Here is a 17,446-nt window from a genome sequence, read left to right as displayed (position 1 = left end):
TCCAGGGGCAATAAGTTACTAGGTTACATACACAATGGTCAGTCAGCCCCGACTCCCTGACTCTGACTCTTCTCCACGAAGCCTGCCGCCAGCCAGCTCACTCTTCCTCTCCACTCTTGGCTCTCATCATATTTTGCACGTATTTATTGGATACCCTTATGAACGTATCGTCACAGCTCGTGTTTTTTTATTTTTTTTCCCACCAGACTTCAATGCCTGCTGTGTGTGTGCGCGTGCGCATGCCTGCACATGTAAACAGGGGCGAGGGAAGATGCTCTATCCTGAAGACTGGAACCTTCCCTCCTCAACAAAAATCCTCACGTAAGAGGTTCAATGAAAACTGCCAAGTAACAATAATAGCTCATACTTATTGACCTCTTATTATGTGCCAAGTACTGTTTCAAGAGCTCCCACCAGATATTTTAACCTCCTTTTTCAGACTAAGGATACTGAGACATTGAGCTGAAAAACTTGTACAAATTCTATCAGCTAGCAAATGGTTGAGTCCGCTTTCGAATCCAGAGATCAAACTCCAGGTTCCTCGCTTTAACCACGTCTTCTTCAACACCACCAGAAGGCGAGCGGACCCCAGACTCCCCTTAATGACGGGCTCCCCTGCCGAGACCCAAGCAGCCCGCAAATGGCAGAGGGGAGGTGGGCATCAAGAGGCCAAAAGGTCACCTAGAATCCCCTAAAAAGAACTTTTTCCAACAAGGAGCAGTGTCCCAGCATCCCCCACAAAAGAAGGCCAGAAGCCCCCAGACTCGCGGCAGGGTTCCTGTTAAGATGCGTATAGGCCTAAGGAGGAATGTACTGGACCAAAGAGAGATTCTCGGCTATCCTGAAATCCATAACACAAAGAGGGGCCCAAAGAAGGAGCAGGAAATAATGAGCGTACCCCCATTTCCCCCACAAACGCCCCCCACGCGAAACTTTCCAGTACCGGGTCTGCAGCATCCAACTTTCAAAGTTTCCCCCACCCCTCACGGTTCCCCGCGGAAAGCGCCGCAAAGCAACAACTCAAACGCTGATTGGGTCGTCCCCCTGGAGGAACATCCAATCAGAGGCAGGAAGAGTCCCGGGTGGGCTCCACTGCTTGCTGGGAATTGTAGTTCACATTATAATCGGTGGATGAGTTTCGGATAGTGTCTCAATACAGTGATGATCAAAATCCCGTAGAGGATCATCAGCTATGAGAGAATGAAGCCAGGCTTGGAATGGTCTCTTTTCTTTCTTTTGTCACTACATTTAAGAAACGTGTAATGGACCAAAGAGACATGTTAGTTCTCAGGGAATAAAGAATCCCCCAATGGTAGAAGGTTCTGAAAGAGGACTTGGTTTTGTCTTTGCTTTTTTCTGTTCTTTTTAGGATTTTATTTATTCATATGAGACAGCGCGCTCATAGGAAGAGGGGCAGAGGGAGAAGGAGGCTTCCCCCTGACCAGGGAGACCAACGCGGGACTCTATCCCAGGACCCCAGGATCATGACCTAAGCCCAAGGCAGACCCTTAACCGCTGAGCCACCCAGGCGCCCCTGATTTGCTGTTTTAACCACACTTTGGTGGGAAATAGTTTGGGAAATGCTTAATTGCTCAAATTGAAAACACATAATGGGGCGATGTAAGAGTCTGTAGTTTAAGATCATGAAGGAAACCAAACAGAAGTTTCTGTGTAAAAGCAGCTGTGATAAGGAAGCTTAGTAAACTGTTGCTTTAAGACTCAGATTCAGGTAACATATTTGCAAAAACTAGAATCACTATTGATTATATTATTATAGTAATATATTATTATTATTGTTATCTACACTATTATTTTTGCTCATTCTTTGCTCTCATCCCTGCGGTGCACACTATCTTATAGTTTAGCCTGCCTTCTCCTAATTACTAGCCTGCACTTCTCAGAGGACCGTGAGCTCCTTGAGGACAGGGTCCGCAACCTATTCAACCTATAAAGTAGGGCCCAGCACCCCGTTCAACGAACAATTGTTAGGTAAACAAGCAAATAAATTAGTAGAATTAGGCAGAAAATGGGAATTCAGGACGTAGGATTCTGGGATTATAAGAGAGCCCAAGCAGAAGAACAAAGGAGGAGGATCCAGATTTCCTTACTCTCGTATCCCCCAAGGCCTGGCAAAACACTGTTACTGGCTAGCACTTGGTAAAAGCTGACTTCAAATGCTGGGGAATTAAAAAAGAGAAGAGGAAAAAAAAAAAAAAAAAGAAAATCAAGGAACACTGATATTCCTGCCACCTGCTCCGCCGAAAGCAAAACAAGGTGTCGAGCGGGGGTGTGGGGTCAAAACTGAGAGGAACCATCCTCACTAGCTGGGTAGCTGATTTACTGGGTCCTAGCGTTCTCTCTTCCGAAGAGCTCGCATCACGTGACACAAACAAATATGGCGCCTTATTTGCATCGTCTCTCTATTGGCCAATAGGAGTAGCGGCTGTCATCGCCCCACCCCCACCCCGCCGTCGGGCAACCTCCCGAATGGGATCTATCACCTGACTCGGCTCAAACATGGCTGCGCTGGAAGCCCTATTGCTTTGGGTACCGGGTGCGGGTGAGTGAAGCCGCGCTAGAGGAAGCGGGGGCGCTCTCCACGACCTCTGTAGGGAGCGTCCGTCAGCCCCAATCCCCACGGTCATCTAGCTCGGACACAGACTCTTCTGATCTTCACTCGTCTGCCTTAAGAGAGGGTGCAAACTAGGGAGGTTCCTACTGAATTTCTCATCCCTGAGGAGGCGACCACCTGGGGATTTGGAGTCGGAATGGGCGTAAAGTTAAGTGGGGAATATGAAAGTGGACTCATGGGTCTGCACCACGAGCTAAAACGATCATTAAGGTTAAATCCTGGGTGCGTGTAGAGGGATGGGATCCACCCCTTGGGGGAAAGGTGGAACTTCTCAAAAAGTAACACGTCAAGTTAAACTTAAAACGATAATTAGGGAAGTAAGTCCCGCTTTTCCCAGCCGGGCTGGTAGTTACTAGTTTCTCTAATTATGGTTCCTTCCGTTTCTCCTCACTGTGGTGTGTATTGTTTCTAGGAGGTGCTCCACGAATGAGAAAATTGACAATGTGTTCTGCGTAATTCATCTCTTTTTATCTCCCTGCACTCTGTGCTGGGAAAATGCATCATCCATTTGGAAAAGAGGAAATTGCTTCTCAGAAGCAACTTTTTGGGTTTTTCTGTGAGTGCCTTCGCAGAGGAGAATGGGAGCTGGCTCAGGCATGTGTACCTCAACTACACGAGGCACAGGGGGATATCCCAAAAAAGGTGGAAGATATACTTCAGGCGCTGGTGGTGTGTCCAGATCAGCTAAGGTAAGGGATGTCTCTTCATTCCAGCAGTCACAGGGCGGAAGACCAGGCCAATATTTGGGCCCTCACCTATGCTCTGAAGAATTCTCAGAGTGTATTTCACCTATGCTCTGAAAATTTGCCTGTCTCATACATATTTACTACTTAATCAGTATTGGTTTTGAATTATCATCTACTACATTTAAGCCTGGCCAGTAGAGTGCCTGAAACCACCATTTCTTGATTATTATCTTTAAAGTAGATGGTGGAACTGCATTGAAAAGCATTTTCTTTGCCTCCAGAAAAGCAAACCCTGCTCTCTTCTTGCCTATGCAATTGAAGATATTACAACTTTTTTTTTTAAGATTTTATTTATTTATTCATTATTCGTGAGCCCAGGCAGAGGGAGAAGCAGGCTCCATGCAGGAAGCCCGAGGTGGGACTCGATCCCTGGACTCCAGGATCAGGCCCTGGGCTGAAGGCAGCGCTAAACCGCTGAGCCACCCGGGCTGCCCCATATTACAGCTTTAAAAAGAACTGGAAGTTAATTCACTGAAAGCTTTATTGTGAAATAATTATATAAATATTATATTAAAAGTTACATAAGTTTTACATTCACAAAAAGTGCAAAAAAAAAAAAAAGAGTACCCTTTACCTAGCTTCCCCCAATTGTGGTATCTTATATACCTATTGTACAATGTCAAAGTCAGGAAATTGACATGGGTACATTTCTGTTGACTAGACTACAGACCTTATTCAGTTTACACTCCACTTTATTAATGTGGATCTGTTAGTATGTGTGTAGTTCTATGCAATTTTATCCAGGTACAGAATCATGTAACTACCAGTAAAACCAAGATACAGGACTCTTCCTTGCCACAAAAGAAGTCCCTCACTCCCTGGGAATACCTCTTTGTATTTGACCCCTCTTTGTACCTTGGCAACCACTGTTCTCTATCTGAATTTTTAATGAAGCTCTTCTGGCAATGCTATTAACAGCTAGTGATATGATAATTAAAGGTGCTATTTAGTCTCTCCCTCACTTTACCTTACTTTGGCAGCTATATTGTTTTAGTACATACAGAGTAGAGACTTAGGTGATTCTTTTTTCTCTTTATTTTTTTCCCCTTATATTTGGGTTCTAGCCAGTTTGTCTAAATTACTAACTTCAAAGAAAGCCTTATGAATTCCATAACCCTGTTTTTAGCATAGATTTAAAAATAAAGTCTTATAAAGTATTTTTGTTCTTTAAAACCACTTGATTCAATAAATAAATAAATAAATAAAGCCACTTGATCCAGTTTCTCTTTTCAAGAATATACTTCAGGGAGCCTTGCTTTTATGGTTTTCTATGGATGTTATTTTGTTTAAAAATAATAGATAGGGAGGTGGAGTAAGACTTTTTTCCTTTTTTTTTTTTTTTTTTCTTAATGAAAGCTGCTAGCTCTGTTCTGGTTTTATTGATCTATCACATACATTTAAAAATTTCTCGTTAGGACAATGTCTTGCCTGGTTAGGTTTAAAACAAACTAAGCAGTGAAATCCAAGTCTTGGATCACAAAAGAGTAAAGATCAGTAGAAACTCTTTGTTTAGAAATTCTTTCTTTTTACGTTTTTCAGATGTGGACAGGACATCAATCCTCAAAGATTAGCCTGGGTCTGGTTTCTTGTACTGGAAAAATGGTTCTCCCAGGAAAAGGTAAACAGGTTTATATTTATATTACATAGATGTTTTCCTGAGGCCAAGACTGAGAAAAACTTGGAAGTAGTTATAACATTTCCTTTTCATCTCTTACTTCCTTTATTATGAGGTTTGTCATATTCCCCTTTCAGTATCAAGGGTGAGAATGGCTTAAATTTTTATTGTTGTCTCCTTACCTAAATTTACTCATTAATTTGCTAACATACATTAGCGTATAAAACCATCTGAGATGATATCATGTTAAATACCATTGTGAATCTTATGCCTGAACAGAACTTTGCAAAACTAAGTGAAAGTGACAAGACAGCAAATAAAGTATGAACCTCATAATACTGAACGCAATATAATAAGTAATGAAGAATGGGCTGAATTGAAACCTTGCTGTTCTTCCAAAAATCTCATTTTAATTAGTTCAGTGCAGTGAATACTGATAGATTTAAATCTCATTGATTAATAATTTAATAATCCACATGAATTAAACTAAAAGTTACCAGATATAAAAACAGAGTGAAAAAAAAAGTGAGCAAATTAATAGTGAAAAGCTTATAACAAAGTGCTTTTTTTTTTTTAAGGCTGCCATTAAAAGCCTTTTTAAAAGTATGTGATACTTATCAGAAGTTGATACCCATTAGAGGAATTTCTCTGAGACAGTTTTGTATTAAGCCTCAGACTTGAAGATTTAAGTGAGGAACCTCTGACCCAGAAGAGAAGTAACTGGCCCAGGGACACACCATAAAGTTAGTTGGAAGAACTAGGGCTGGAACCAAGATCTTCTGACTTGAAGTCCCCAGTCTACTGGTTTTTCCACCTCCACATTATTTGAGGTGGCACTTAAAAGAAAGAAACCATAAATTCTGTTTTGTAAGTATCTATAATTCAGCCTAATTTTCTTTACTCCCCTTCTGTCATCAGAGTTAATTTTGCCTTCAGTTCCAGTTTTGCCTGACACTTCTTCACACAGCTGTTAAAAAAATAACAGAAATTACTAATCTAAATGTATCTCATATGCAGGTTTTTGCTAGTGTCTAAAAAAAAAAAAAGACCAAGAAATGACTAGCAAGAGAAGAGAGAGAAGCAAAATTTAAAAATAACTGACCCCAAGATGATTGAATTGGCTATAGTTTCAGATCTAAAAGGGAATTAGAATATTTAAAATGTCTTCAGAGAAGAAAAGAAAAAGTGTCTATTGTTATTGACTAAAAATCTGTCTAGTCCAAACATGGAACTTGTCAAACCAGATGAGCTTTCCCCTCACTGAAGGGTATTTGCCTAATTCATGTCTGCTTTTTCTTTTTAAGATTTATTTATTTATTTTAGAGATGTGTGGGGAAGATAGGGGAGGCAGAGAGAGGGAAAAAGAGAATCCTAAGCAGGCTCCACATGGAGCCAGTCCCAGGGCTTGATCTCACAACCCTGAGATCATCACCTGAGCTTAAATTAAGAGTCAGATGCTTAACCAAGTGAGCCACCCAGGCGCCCCATTCATGGCTGCTCTGTTGCTTATTTTCTGCATAGTTGCTCAACCAGACCAGGTGGTTGATTTCACTTTGGTGGCTCCTTTGCGCAAACTAAGAATTGTTCCTATTTTTCCCAATATCCAAGACCATTTGGTCTTAAGGCTTCAGTGCCTCAGTTATTTAAACAGTTGTGGGAATGTTTTAAACTTTAAGCAAGGACCTCAGTGATTTAACTCTTACAAGGACTAAGATTACAATTCTTACAAGGACTTAGAGTAGTTCCACAAGGCCAGTCGCTATCCTGAGTGACCTTCATCTTGTAGGGGACTTGGCTGCCTCTTCTTTTCCAGTCTCCCACCTTCTGCTAAAAACTTCCTTTTTAATTATTAGTTGAAACAGTGATTTCATTTTCCCTTTTCTTCATCCACTTTGCCTTCTGCCTTTTTATCTTGCAGTGATTTATCTCTACAAGTGGAAGCATGTGTGCAAAGATTTAACTGCAGAGATGTTCACTGCCGCACTGCTTCTAATAAAGGAAAGCTGGAAACAACTCCTATGTCCACAGTACTGGACTGGCTAATCTATTTGTAAAATACCATGCCACTATTAAAATTATGTGGTAAATAAACTTTCGGTGACATGGAGGGATATCATACTCTGCTACATGAAAAAACATTTTAGAAAACTATGCATTTGGGATGCAGTCATTTATGACCCTGCATGTGCATAAAGCAATTTCACTAGTAACAGAATTATAAACTAAGGAATCTTTAAGATTCTAGATTAAAGTCCTGATGTCTTAACCAGACTTTGTTCTTTATCAGGCACCTGCTGTCTGGACATCTTATCTATTCCTTCCTCTTAGTCTTCAATAGAAACAGTTAACTTTTAGCCTTCCAGCATGAATTTTCTCCACTGACTTCTAATCGCAAGCATTATGTAAGCATTCAGGTGGCATAAGTGCATTAAGGAAGGACATGATAAAAAGAAATAGGATTTTGCACCAAATACACACTAGATCATGTTAGTCTCTGATACAGTGAGAATAGAGAAAGTGTGATCTTGTGTTCTAAACCGCGCCCCTCCCCCCACAGTCTTGCAGATGCTTCTTGCTTGAGATAGGAGACCTTAAAATAAAATATAACTCCTGGAACCTTTAATCAGCCATGTGATTTACAGGTGTCTATAATTTAAAACATTGTTGGGGTACCTGGGTGACTCAGTCACTTAAGCATTGGACTCTTGATCTCACCTCAGGTCTTGATCTCAGAGTCGTGAGTTTAAGCCCCATGTTGGGCTCTACACTGGGTGTGGAGCCTACTTAAAAAATAAGTAAAGAAAAAAAAATAAGTAAAGAAAAAATAAAGCAGTGTTTGTTAGGATTTGTCCTAGATTTTACTCTTATTTATATTTGCGTCTGGAGAAGGAGAAACTATAATTTTAGTTTTAAGAACTAGGTAAAGGCAAGTTATTGTGAAACAAGCAGGTCCAAGAAGAGTCCAGAGTTCTTTCCTTCATATATCAGTTTCCTCTGATGGTATGTCTCACTAACAAATATTTGGTGAGATCACTTTTTCTTTTTCATGCTTGAAATAATTGGAAAATAATTCCTAACCATTTCATTTTTAATAAAATATATGTTCAAGGTACAGGTTTGTTTGCTTTAGAGATTAAACAAAATTTTTCAAATGTGTTGAAACATGGCACACAGTATCTGGCACATAGTGTTTAATAAACATTAGGTCCCTTCCTCTTTCATTTTCCAACTTATAGTGAATACCAAAAAACCAAGGTTTGGACCAAAAGAGGATCAAGTGGGTGGTACCCTCCCAGGCTTACTCATAACTGGGTGTTTGGACACTGCAAGGGAGATTCTTGGAAAAAAGACTTCGTGTGACAGAGAAGTCACATGAAATGAACAAACCTAGGAATTTGAGGCTTATCCATGTGGGATTTAAATATTAGTATTTAAGAGGGATATACATCCAAGTTTAGCTGTTTTTGTTTATAAAGAAAAGTATCTCAAGATGCCTGGGGTGGCACAGTCAGTTCGGTATCCAACTCTTGGTTTCAGGTCAGGTAATGATCTAACGGGTTATGAGATCGAGCCAGGTTTTGCACTCAGCAGAGTCTGCTTCAAGATCTCTGCCTCTGCCCCTCCTCCCCCTTGTGCGCACTCTCTCTCTCAAATAACAAATCCTTTTTTAAAAAGAAGAAAAGTGTCTCAAACATATCCAGGGTTAAAAGTACTTTATCTTAGAGAAACAGCAGAAATAAGACTAACTGGAGAGAAATATTTGCTTATTATTTGTTAAGTAAAGCGTATTTCTAATCTTTATGCTTCTTTCTTACGATTTTTCTAGAAATTACTCCCAAGTGTTTTTCGGAGAAAGCTTGAGTTTCTGTTATTATCAGAAGACTTCCAATGTGACATTCCAGAGGACATCTTCAAGGTGAGAGAGGGCTTGGGAGCCATCTGCTGAGGGTTATAGTCCCTCAACAAGCCCAGCTTGTAACTGATGACATTGGCCAAGACCAGGTTGGTAGAGGTCCTTCTAAAGGAGAGTTCAGAATTATAATAAAGCATCCTGATTTTAGAATCCTTAGAGTTGGATTGTCTGGAAGTACTAAGTATAACTGGGGATTAAAGGAGTTTTTTTCATTCCATGTAAAATAAATATATAACTTAGATTTAAAGTTGGTATTTGAATTTTTCACCACTAGATCATAGGGAGTATAAAGGGAGAAAGGAAATGGTATTTGTTGAATACCTCTTCTATAACAGGTGCATTGAATGTGATAATTCTCACAATAACCTTCTGGGGACAGATTCAAACTAAGTCTTAGCCATATCTATACTTAAGTGCCTAATGTGTGGCCTGAGGGCTGGTACAGATTTTCTTCATGACCTGACCACCAGCTAATTAAAAACATATTAACAGTAGGATTTAGGATAGGAACTTTTCATTTGTATAGGTCAAGGAATCATGACCCTGTGACCACCTTGGAGGCAGTTAATGAAGAAGCATCCCTGAGCATTGTCCATGATCATGATGCTAAAGCATGGGAAATCACCTACTTCCCCATCCTGCTTTCTCCCTCTACACTAACCATGCAAACAAATTATAGGCTATAGAAGTTCTTGCCTTCACCGGCTTACCACCTAGTTGGGGAAGAAAAGACTAATACACACATGCCACAATTATGGACTAAACCAGATGGTACGAATTTTGAGTACTTTGAAAGCCCAGTAAAGAAAGAGAGTTATGTGGGTTGAAGGTATCTGGGAAGGTTTTTAAGGATGAGGAATGGGCTATACCTCAAAGATGGAACCCCTAGGCAGTTGAGCTCTCTCTTTGCCTCCATCTCTTCATTTGTAAAATGAGGATAATATTAGCATCTTCCTCTTAAGGTTGTCGTAAGGATTAATTTAACTTGATTTTTCTATGTAAAGGACTCAGCACAAAGTAACTATTACAAAGTGTTTGCTACTGCTCCTATTATATACACACTGAAAAGAGGAAAACATCAAGGCATATGAATGATAACATCCTAGACATGCTCACCATGAATCCCTTGCTTCATCCTCTGTTTAGGAATTATATGAGGCCTTAGCTCAAGATACAAGAGGCCCTATGCTTGATGGAAATCAGAGGCGGGAGAGCTGGACCCCTCGACTCAGCTCAGAAGCTGTCTCTGTGCTCTGGGATCTTCTGAGGCAGGCTCCCCAGCCAGCACAGGCCCTACTGGAGCTCCTACTCCAAGAGGACGACGGTACTGGCCTCTATGGCTGGTCTCTGCAGAAGGCACTGGTGGACCTCATTCGAAGGGCACTTGAAGCTGTGCAGGGCCCTGCTGCTGGGCCCACTGGTATAGTAGATGCCATCTACAGAGCCCTGCGGAGTCTGCATTGCCCTGCAGAGCCACTTGGGGTCAAGTTACGTCTCCTGTGTGAGGAACTCTTGGAAGTCTGCAGGGCTGAGGGGAGTCCCCTGCAGGAGGAGCAGGTGCTCAGCTGCCTGCTACACAAGGCCGGACAGAGCCTGGTATCCCTTTACGGCCATACCTATGCAGAGAAAGCCACAGAAAAGTCAGTGAAGGCCATACCCTCGGGAAAAGGTGTGTGCTCTTTGCTGCTGCTTCTTGCATTTTGGTAATTCCACTGTACCCAGCCTCTGAAGTTCCTCTAAACTGGTGCCTTCCAAGTTGCTCAGGAAATCTAGTGGAGAGGCTAAGCAAAAATAGTAAAGTGTTCTTTTGTAAAAGTAGAGTTTGTAGTCCAAGATTGAATGATGGAAAACATAAAGTAATAGCAATACCTAGAAAGACCTTTTCAGAAACTAATGAGAGAAGTAAAAGTGTCTTTAAGATAAAAGTGTAGGAAGCCTGGCTTAAGTTTTTAGAAGAGTGAACTCTTACATCTGTTGGTTTTTTGAATGGGCTTTAGCTTAGGAAGGAAGAGCTCCCTATTCCCCAGTAACCTTGTGTGGTTTAATTTTTTTAGTGTCCCCTGATCATCTAGATCCTGAGCAGGCAATGCTAGCCCTGTTCTCCAATCCTGACCCAACCCAGGCTTGGAAATCAGCCTATTTCTACTGCCTGAGCAACAGCAAGCACTTCCTTGAGCAGATCCTGGTAAGTCAAACTTACTCATTCTCCATCACAGAAGGACCCAGGGATTTTCTGTAGGCTTTTCCATTTCTCATTTCTCTCCCACTTGTTCTCTCCCAACATAAAGCAGTCTAATTAGTGGTGAGTCATTTGGTGTGTCCATCACAAAGTCCCAGGGGAAGGGAGGCTCTGAGAACTAGTACCATTCATAATTAGAACTGCATTCGTTTTATATTCACCCTTTGGTGGGAACTAAGATGTTCATACATACAAGCTTTCTAGAAGGTATGAGGAAGAAAAGATGGTGGCAGCAATATGTTGCCTAGCTGACAGGGGACTTGAATTATTCTAACCTCCTTCCGGACCACAACTGAGCTTTAGTTTAATTCAACAAATATTTATTAACCTCTTCCTGTGTGCCATGTACTGTGCTAGGAGCTGGGGTTGTAACAAGTCAGTCCCTGCCTTCAGAGGGCTTACAGTCTAGTGTTTGTACTCAACTGGCCAATTCTGTCATTGTCTGACCTCTCCCTGCTTTACCATAAAGCTTCCTACGCTACTTAAAAAGCAGCAGGTAACCGCCTACATCAGCTTCCATTGGCTTATAGGTAACAGCACTAGCACTGCTGAAGGAAGAAGACTTCCCAAGTCTTGGCTGCCTACTAGACAGAGAATTTAGGCCTCTCAGTCGACTGCTTGTGCTCCTGGGCTGGACACACTGCCAGAGCCTAGCATCAGCCAGGAGGCTGCTCCAGACACTCCACAGGGCCCAGGTAACTCTCACTCTGCAGCGTGAGCTATGGGGCTTCGAATTGAGGCAGAATACAGGGTCCTGAAGTGGGTTACAGCCTCTGACCCCGGGTGCCTTAGTCAGTGTCTCTTTCTTCTCCCATATCAACACAGGACCAAGGCTGTGACAAGCTCCTCAGGGATGCCTGTGATGGGCTGTGGGCTCACCTGGAGGTCCTGGAGTGGTGTGTACAACAGAGCAGGTATAGTCCTGTCCAGCCAGCCCCCTTCCCCACTGTTGGATGGACTTGACCCCATGCTCTGCACATGTACCATTTCAGGTTCCTTCCACATTTATGTTTGAATTGACAGCATTGACTGATCATTCCGACTGTTAAACCAGGAAAGGAACAATTAATTATTACCATAGCCATAAGGTTATAACTAGAGGATAATTTGAGGATGACAGTGAGGAATGAAGCAAAAGTTCACATTTCCTGAGCACTTTCTATCTGCCAGACATTGCTTTAAGCCCTTTCAGTAGGTGATTTCACTTAAGCCTCACAATCATTCTGTGAGATACATCCCGATCTTGTTCTAAGTGTAAAGGTAGGACAACTTAAGCCCAGAGGAGTTAAATAACATGGCTAAAGTGATATAGCTAGTAGATGTGGCCCACATTCTTAGGCCTGTGTTATCCTGGATCACACATTTAATCAACAACTGCCTCTCGCATTGTGTACAAGGCTGTGCTTCCCTGATAATTTAGCCTTAGATTTTTCTGAGATCCAGGTTCTTGGTTTGTTCTTCATCCACTTCACCAGCACTTCCTAAAGTAGAGTAGGCAGAGGGGCAAGTAGTGGGGGGCCCTTACTCAAAGCAAAGCAGAGAACCTTGGGTCAGCTCTTAGCTGGGAAGAGTATGGAAATTGGGAAACCTGATCTTTAGGCCCTTTCTAGGTCCTTTCTAGACAAGTAGAGGTGACTTGATGGATGTACTTTCTGATGGTAAACAAAAGCTCTGCTGTGTCCTAGACCAACTAGAATTTAATGTTGAGGGAAGTGAAACCTGTGGTGTCATGGGCCAGAGAGAAAGAGCAAGCGGGAATAAAGATGGATTTTTCAGAGCACTAATATAAACTCTCTCTCGGGCAGCCCCGGTGGCGCAGCAGTTTAGCACCGCCTGGAGCCCGGGGTGTGATCCTGGAGACCCGGGATCAAGTCCCATGTCGGGCTTCCTGCATGGAGCCTGCTTCTCCCTCTGCCTGTGTCTCTGCCTCTCTCTCGTTCTCTCTGAATGAATAAATAAATAAATCTTTAAAAAAATAAAAAATAAATAAAAAATAAACTCTCTCTCTTTCCTACCTCTCTATTTTGCCTTTCAGTGACCCTATACCAAAGAGAGATCTCTTGTGTCATTTACATGGTGGAGACAGCCACTCTGTGCTCTACTCTCTCCATCACCTTACCAACCTTCCAGCCCTCAGGGAGGAAGATGTTCTCAAGCTCTTACAGATGGTGCCAGCCAAGGACCCCCAGCAGGACCATGGTGAGTTGGCAAGGAATGACTTGGGCAAGCTTTCGTCTTAGGACAGTCCTGCACCAGTTTATCTCAGCATAAGATTTATCTAGAAATGATCTGTCAAGATGGGTGGTCAAGCAGGTGCCTACTAGATTAGCACCGTTTGCCCCAGTCAGATTATGGGATGTAGGGACACTGTTCTCCTTTCTTGGTGAGGTATGGGAAATCCTACGAGAACAGTCCCATAGGAACCTTTGTCCTCATGGAACCTTCTCAGGAACCATTCATATACCTTCACCCCAATGAAGCAGAATTAGGACCTGCCCTCTGAGTTTATAGCATTTGTTATGGGCAGTATTTTCCATGCTTCATAAACTTCCTCCTAGCACATTCTGTGCTTCCTTTCCCTCCCATCTCTTCTGCATAATCTATTGAATAAATAAGTTTAGAAAAAAATACTTGCCTAAAATAATAACAAAGCCTGGTTTTAACCTTGGATCTCTGCTTAAAACTGAGCTCCACATTAACAAGCTGTTTTTAAAAAAAATAAAAATAAAAAAATTTAAAAAAATTAAAAAAAAAAAAAAAAAAAAAAACAAGCTCTTTTTGGTGTCAAAAACACATCATAACAAAGCCAGAACACAGACCAGGGACACTTAGCTTTGAGAGAAATAAATGTTTCCTTATGGCAGTAGATGTTTCTCAACATAGATACTGCTTTGATTTACGTTTTATTGTTATTTTTTTTAAAGATTTTATTTATTTATTCATAGACACAGAGAGAGAGAGGCAGAGACACAGGCAGAGGGAGAAGCAGGCTCCATGCAGGGAGCCCGACATGGGACTCGATCCCAGGTCCCCAGGATCACACCCCAGGCTGCAGGCGGTGCTAAACCGCTGCGCCACCAGGGCTGCCCTGATTTACTTTTTAAAAGAACCTACTGCTAACTGGAAAACCAGTTTTCTACATTCTATTTATTTTTTTAGGAAAAGTAGGCAATCTGTTTACCAAATTTCCTAAAGGAACTAGAACACTCTTTTTTCACATACAAGTACAAAAAGGTAGACTAAACATTAACTTGACATTTTAATTTTTTTTGAAAAGGCAAACTGGTATTTTAAGAAACATAAGGGAAAGCCTTGTTAAATAGCCATGAGGGCTATAGTGAACAGCCACGTAGAGGGGAGGTGGGTGGGAATAGAAAACAGGGGCTGCATGTTGGTGTTGAGTGGAGGAGGGGCCCAGGCCCTGTGCAGGCCAAACTGACAACAAGGAGGAAGTGTGAGAATCTGAGCCTAAAGAGCAGTAGGTCTTTGCTTTGGCCATGCTTGTAGCCCTGTCTGAGAGACCTGGCTCTGAAGTTCTGCCTGTTTCTCTATAATTCAGATTCAGCTGAAGCCCTAGTCCCAGAGCACCTGAGCCGGTGTCAGAACCTGACACTCTACCAGAGCTTCTGTGCCATGAAGTATGCCATTTATGCCCTCTGTGTGAACTCACACCAGCACTCCCAGTGCCAGGAATGCAGAGACAGAGCTTCAGAGGACCTGGCCATGGCTGCAGAGCCAGCAAATGATTCTCTCTCCTCCCCAGGTACAATACTTCTCTCTACCACCTATCCCAGATGTAAGCTGGTAACAGCCTATCCCAGTGAGTTCTTCATGGAATTGGGAGGTGGCCTTGGTTTTCTTATGCCCGGGCATAATTTCATCCATTTATCAGCCTCCATGAATCAAAAGGACATGGAGAAGACAAGTGATTTGCCTAAGTTCTAATGGAGTCTGATCCCTTAGTGCGGTATTTTCTAAATGCTTCTTTTTTAACTACAACCCGCAATGAAAATAACATTTCACATAACACTCCTGTTTGTACTTAGGTATGTAATTTGCATTATATATATAAGATAATATAAACTAGTTATTTAATTATATTTATATGATATATAATTATATTTTATAATTATATATTATATAATTATATTTATATGATATATAAACTAAGTTTTTTGTTTTTGTTTTTTAAGATTTTATTTATTTATTCATGAGAGACCCAGAGAGAGAGAGAGGCAGAGACACAGGCAGAGGGAGAAGCAGGCTCCATGCAACAAGCCCGACATGAGACTCAATCCCAGGACTCCAGGATCACACCCTGGGCTGAAGGCGGCGCTAAACTGCTGAGCCACCCAGGCTGCCCTATAAACTAAGTTTTAAAGAAACAGTATTTACCCTTCCAAATGGAGCATTTATATATATATATATATATATATATATATATATGATATATATGATATATATGATATATAACATATATATGAGATATATAAACTAAATTTTAAGAAAGAATACTTATCCTTCAAATGGAGCACACTCTCGATTATTTTTCTGTTCTTTTTTTTTTTTAATGTAGCTCTCTAAGTCAATGTCCTGGGTTACAACTTACATTCTGAAAGAATGTCATGTTTTATCCTCTTTTCTTTTTTTCTTAATCACTTAAAATTCCTCAACTTGCTTTCCATGACTAGTGGTCAGTTTATCTCTCTCATGTGGCTTTGGAATAGACCTTCACCTGTGAGCATAGTCTTTTTTTTCTTTTAAGATTTTATTTAGTTATTCATGAGAAAGGCAGAGACATAGGCAGAGGGAGAAGCAGGCTCCCTAAAGGGAGCCCAGTGCGGGACTCAATCCCAGGATCCCGGGATCACACCCTGAGCCAAAGGCAGACGTTCAACCACAAGCTACCCAGGCATCCCAGCATGGTCATTTCTGACCAGTGAGTATTTCTTGAAAAATCTAGGTAGCTCATGATGAGTGAATGAAAACATAATTGAGAAATAAGGAGTCTCTATACTGCCTTCATTCCAGGTACTGAAGTGCTTATCAGAAACGAGGGATAATACTTAAAAGCAAAAACAAAATAATGAGTGTTCAGTAAGCTATACTCTTAATTAAGGTAGCAAAATCTTTCTGCAAATCATGAAAAGACATGGCTGAATAGTCTCTTATTCTTCTGACTATAACTGCTTCCCTTAGTCATTAAAAATAAATGAGTTAAAATCAAGAGAATGTTTGAGTCTGGCAAGTATATAATGTTTGCATTTTCTCTCTTCTCTTTCTCTGACCTCTTATATGTGCTTCTTTAGGTGCTTCAGATCTCTTTTCAACATACCTAGCCAGATGTCAACAGTATCTGTTCAGTATTCCTGACTCTTTGTGCCTGGAACTTCTAGAAAACATCTTCTCATTGCTCCTCATCACGTCTGCCGATCTTCACCCAGAGCCTCACCTGCCCAAGGACTATGCTGAAGATGATGATGTCGAGGGGAGGGGCTTTTTGGTGTTGAGGTCACCATCAGAGAGCCCTCAGCACATAGAACAACCTGAGAGGAAATCAGAACAGGGTTGCCAGGGAGTCCCCAGCAGCCTTCCTAATATAGTCCCAAGCTGTCTGAAGACAGATCCAAAAAACAGTTCCCCAGGGCCCCATGGCCACAGCTTTTTGGACCTAAAGCACTTTACTAGTGGTATCAGCGGGTTCCTAGCTGATGAATTTGCGATAGGGGCCTTCCTCAGGCTTCTCCAGGAGCAGCTGGATAAACTCACCAGCCACGATCCCCCTGAGAAGCCAAAGCTGCTAGAAGGCCAGAGCTGCTCAGGAAGCAGAGATGGACTGCAGAGCCGCCTACACCGGTTTTCCAAGGTTCTCTCTGAGGCCCAGTGGAGATACAAGGTGGCAACAAGCAACCAAGGCTCAGGTGAGAGGAGACGGAGAGCTGGTGGGTCCCAGAAGTGAGGAGGTTAAAAATGCCAGGAATGTAGGAGAGAGCGAGTTATGTAGGAGTCACACCTTAACTTCTGGCATATAACCATAGCAACCAGTGTCAGAAACCTAAGAGCCAGTTCAGATCTTCCCCTATCTGTTATCCCAGGAGGCAGGTCAAGTCAGAATTGGACACTTCTATGTGACCCATTGTTTGCTGTTGCAGAGGAGCAGCCTTCCCGAAGATACCGGCCTGTTGCCACAGGGTACCTGAGTCTCCACCGGAGGCATCGGACAAGAAAGAGCTGGCCAGGTACTCTAAAAAGCTCTCCCCACTCCTCATTCCAATGTACCAGGCAAGTGGTATGCTGCCAC

The 17,446-nt window shown here is 42.0% G+C and overlaps 2 protein-coding genes across 16 annotated transcripts in view; one reads left to right on the top strand and one right to left on the bottom strand.

Annotated features, from left to right (window-relative positions):
• The window catches only part of RAD51B (RAD51 paralog B), a 696,371-nt gene extending 694,240 nt beyond the window's left edge, over positions 1-2,131 (bottom strand). For 6 of the 12 annotated variants that reach the window (XR_012036808.1, XR_012036807.1, XR_012036809.1 and 3 more), the window contains exon 1: positions 899-1,004. Coding sequence is in view for 4 of the 12 variants with exons in the window: in XM_072839043.1 (XP_072695144.1) it covers positions 899-904 (6 nt within the window). In the remaining 8 variants the exon portion in view is untranslated. Of the gene's footprint in view, positions 1-31; positions 548-898; positions 1,021-2,108 lie in introns of those variants that run through there. The other 6 variants (XM_072839046.1, XM_072839049.1, XM_072839048.1 and 3 more) reach the window with 5 other exon arrangements.
• A 330-nt stretch (positions 2,132-2,461) lies between these two features.
• ZFYVE26 (zinc finger FYVE-type containing 26) overlaps positions 2,462-17,446 on the top strand; it is a 63,716-nt gene continuing 48,731 nt past the window's right edge. For 3 of the 4 annotated variants that reach the window (XM_072839041.1, XM_072839039.1, XM_072839042.1), the window contains exons 1-12: positions 2,462-2,560; positions 3,045-3,321; positions 4,918-4,996; positions 8,820-8,909; positions 10,053-10,575; positions 10,961-11,091; positions 11,676-11,840; positions 11,971-12,059; positions 13,181-13,344; positions 14,705-14,908; positions 16,455-17,066; positions 17,298-17,384. In XM_072839041.1, coding sequence (XP_072695142.1) covers positions 3,128-3,321; positions 4,918-4,996; positions 8,820-8,909; positions 10,053-10,575; positions 10,961-11,091; positions 11,676-11,840; positions 11,971-12,059; positions 13,181-13,344; positions 14,705-14,908; positions 16,455-17,066; positions 17,298-17,384 — 2,338 coding nt within the window. In that variant the 5' untranslated portion in view covers positions 2,462-2,560; positions 3,045-3,127. Of the gene's footprint in view, positions 2,561-2,641; positions 2,780-3,044; positions 3,322-4,917; positions 4,997-8,819; positions 8,910-10,052; positions 10,576-10,960; positions 11,092-11,675; positions 11,841-11,970; positions 12,060-13,180; positions 13,345-14,704; positions 14,909-16,454; positions 17,067-17,297; positions 17,385-17,446 lie in introns of those variants that run through there. The other variant, XM_072839040.1, reaches the window with a different exon arrangement.

This window comes from Canis lupus, chromosome 9, assembly GCF_048164855.1.
Source record: "Canis lupus baileyi chromosome 9, mCanLup2.hap1, whole genome shotgun sequence".
In the NCBI taxonomy this organism is placed as follows: domain Eukaryota; kingdom Metazoa; phylum Chordata; class Mammalia; order Carnivora; family Canidae; genus Canis; species Canis lupus.
Note: the sequence above shows the minus strand (reverse complement) of the source record. Positions and strands in the feature narration are given on the sequence as shown.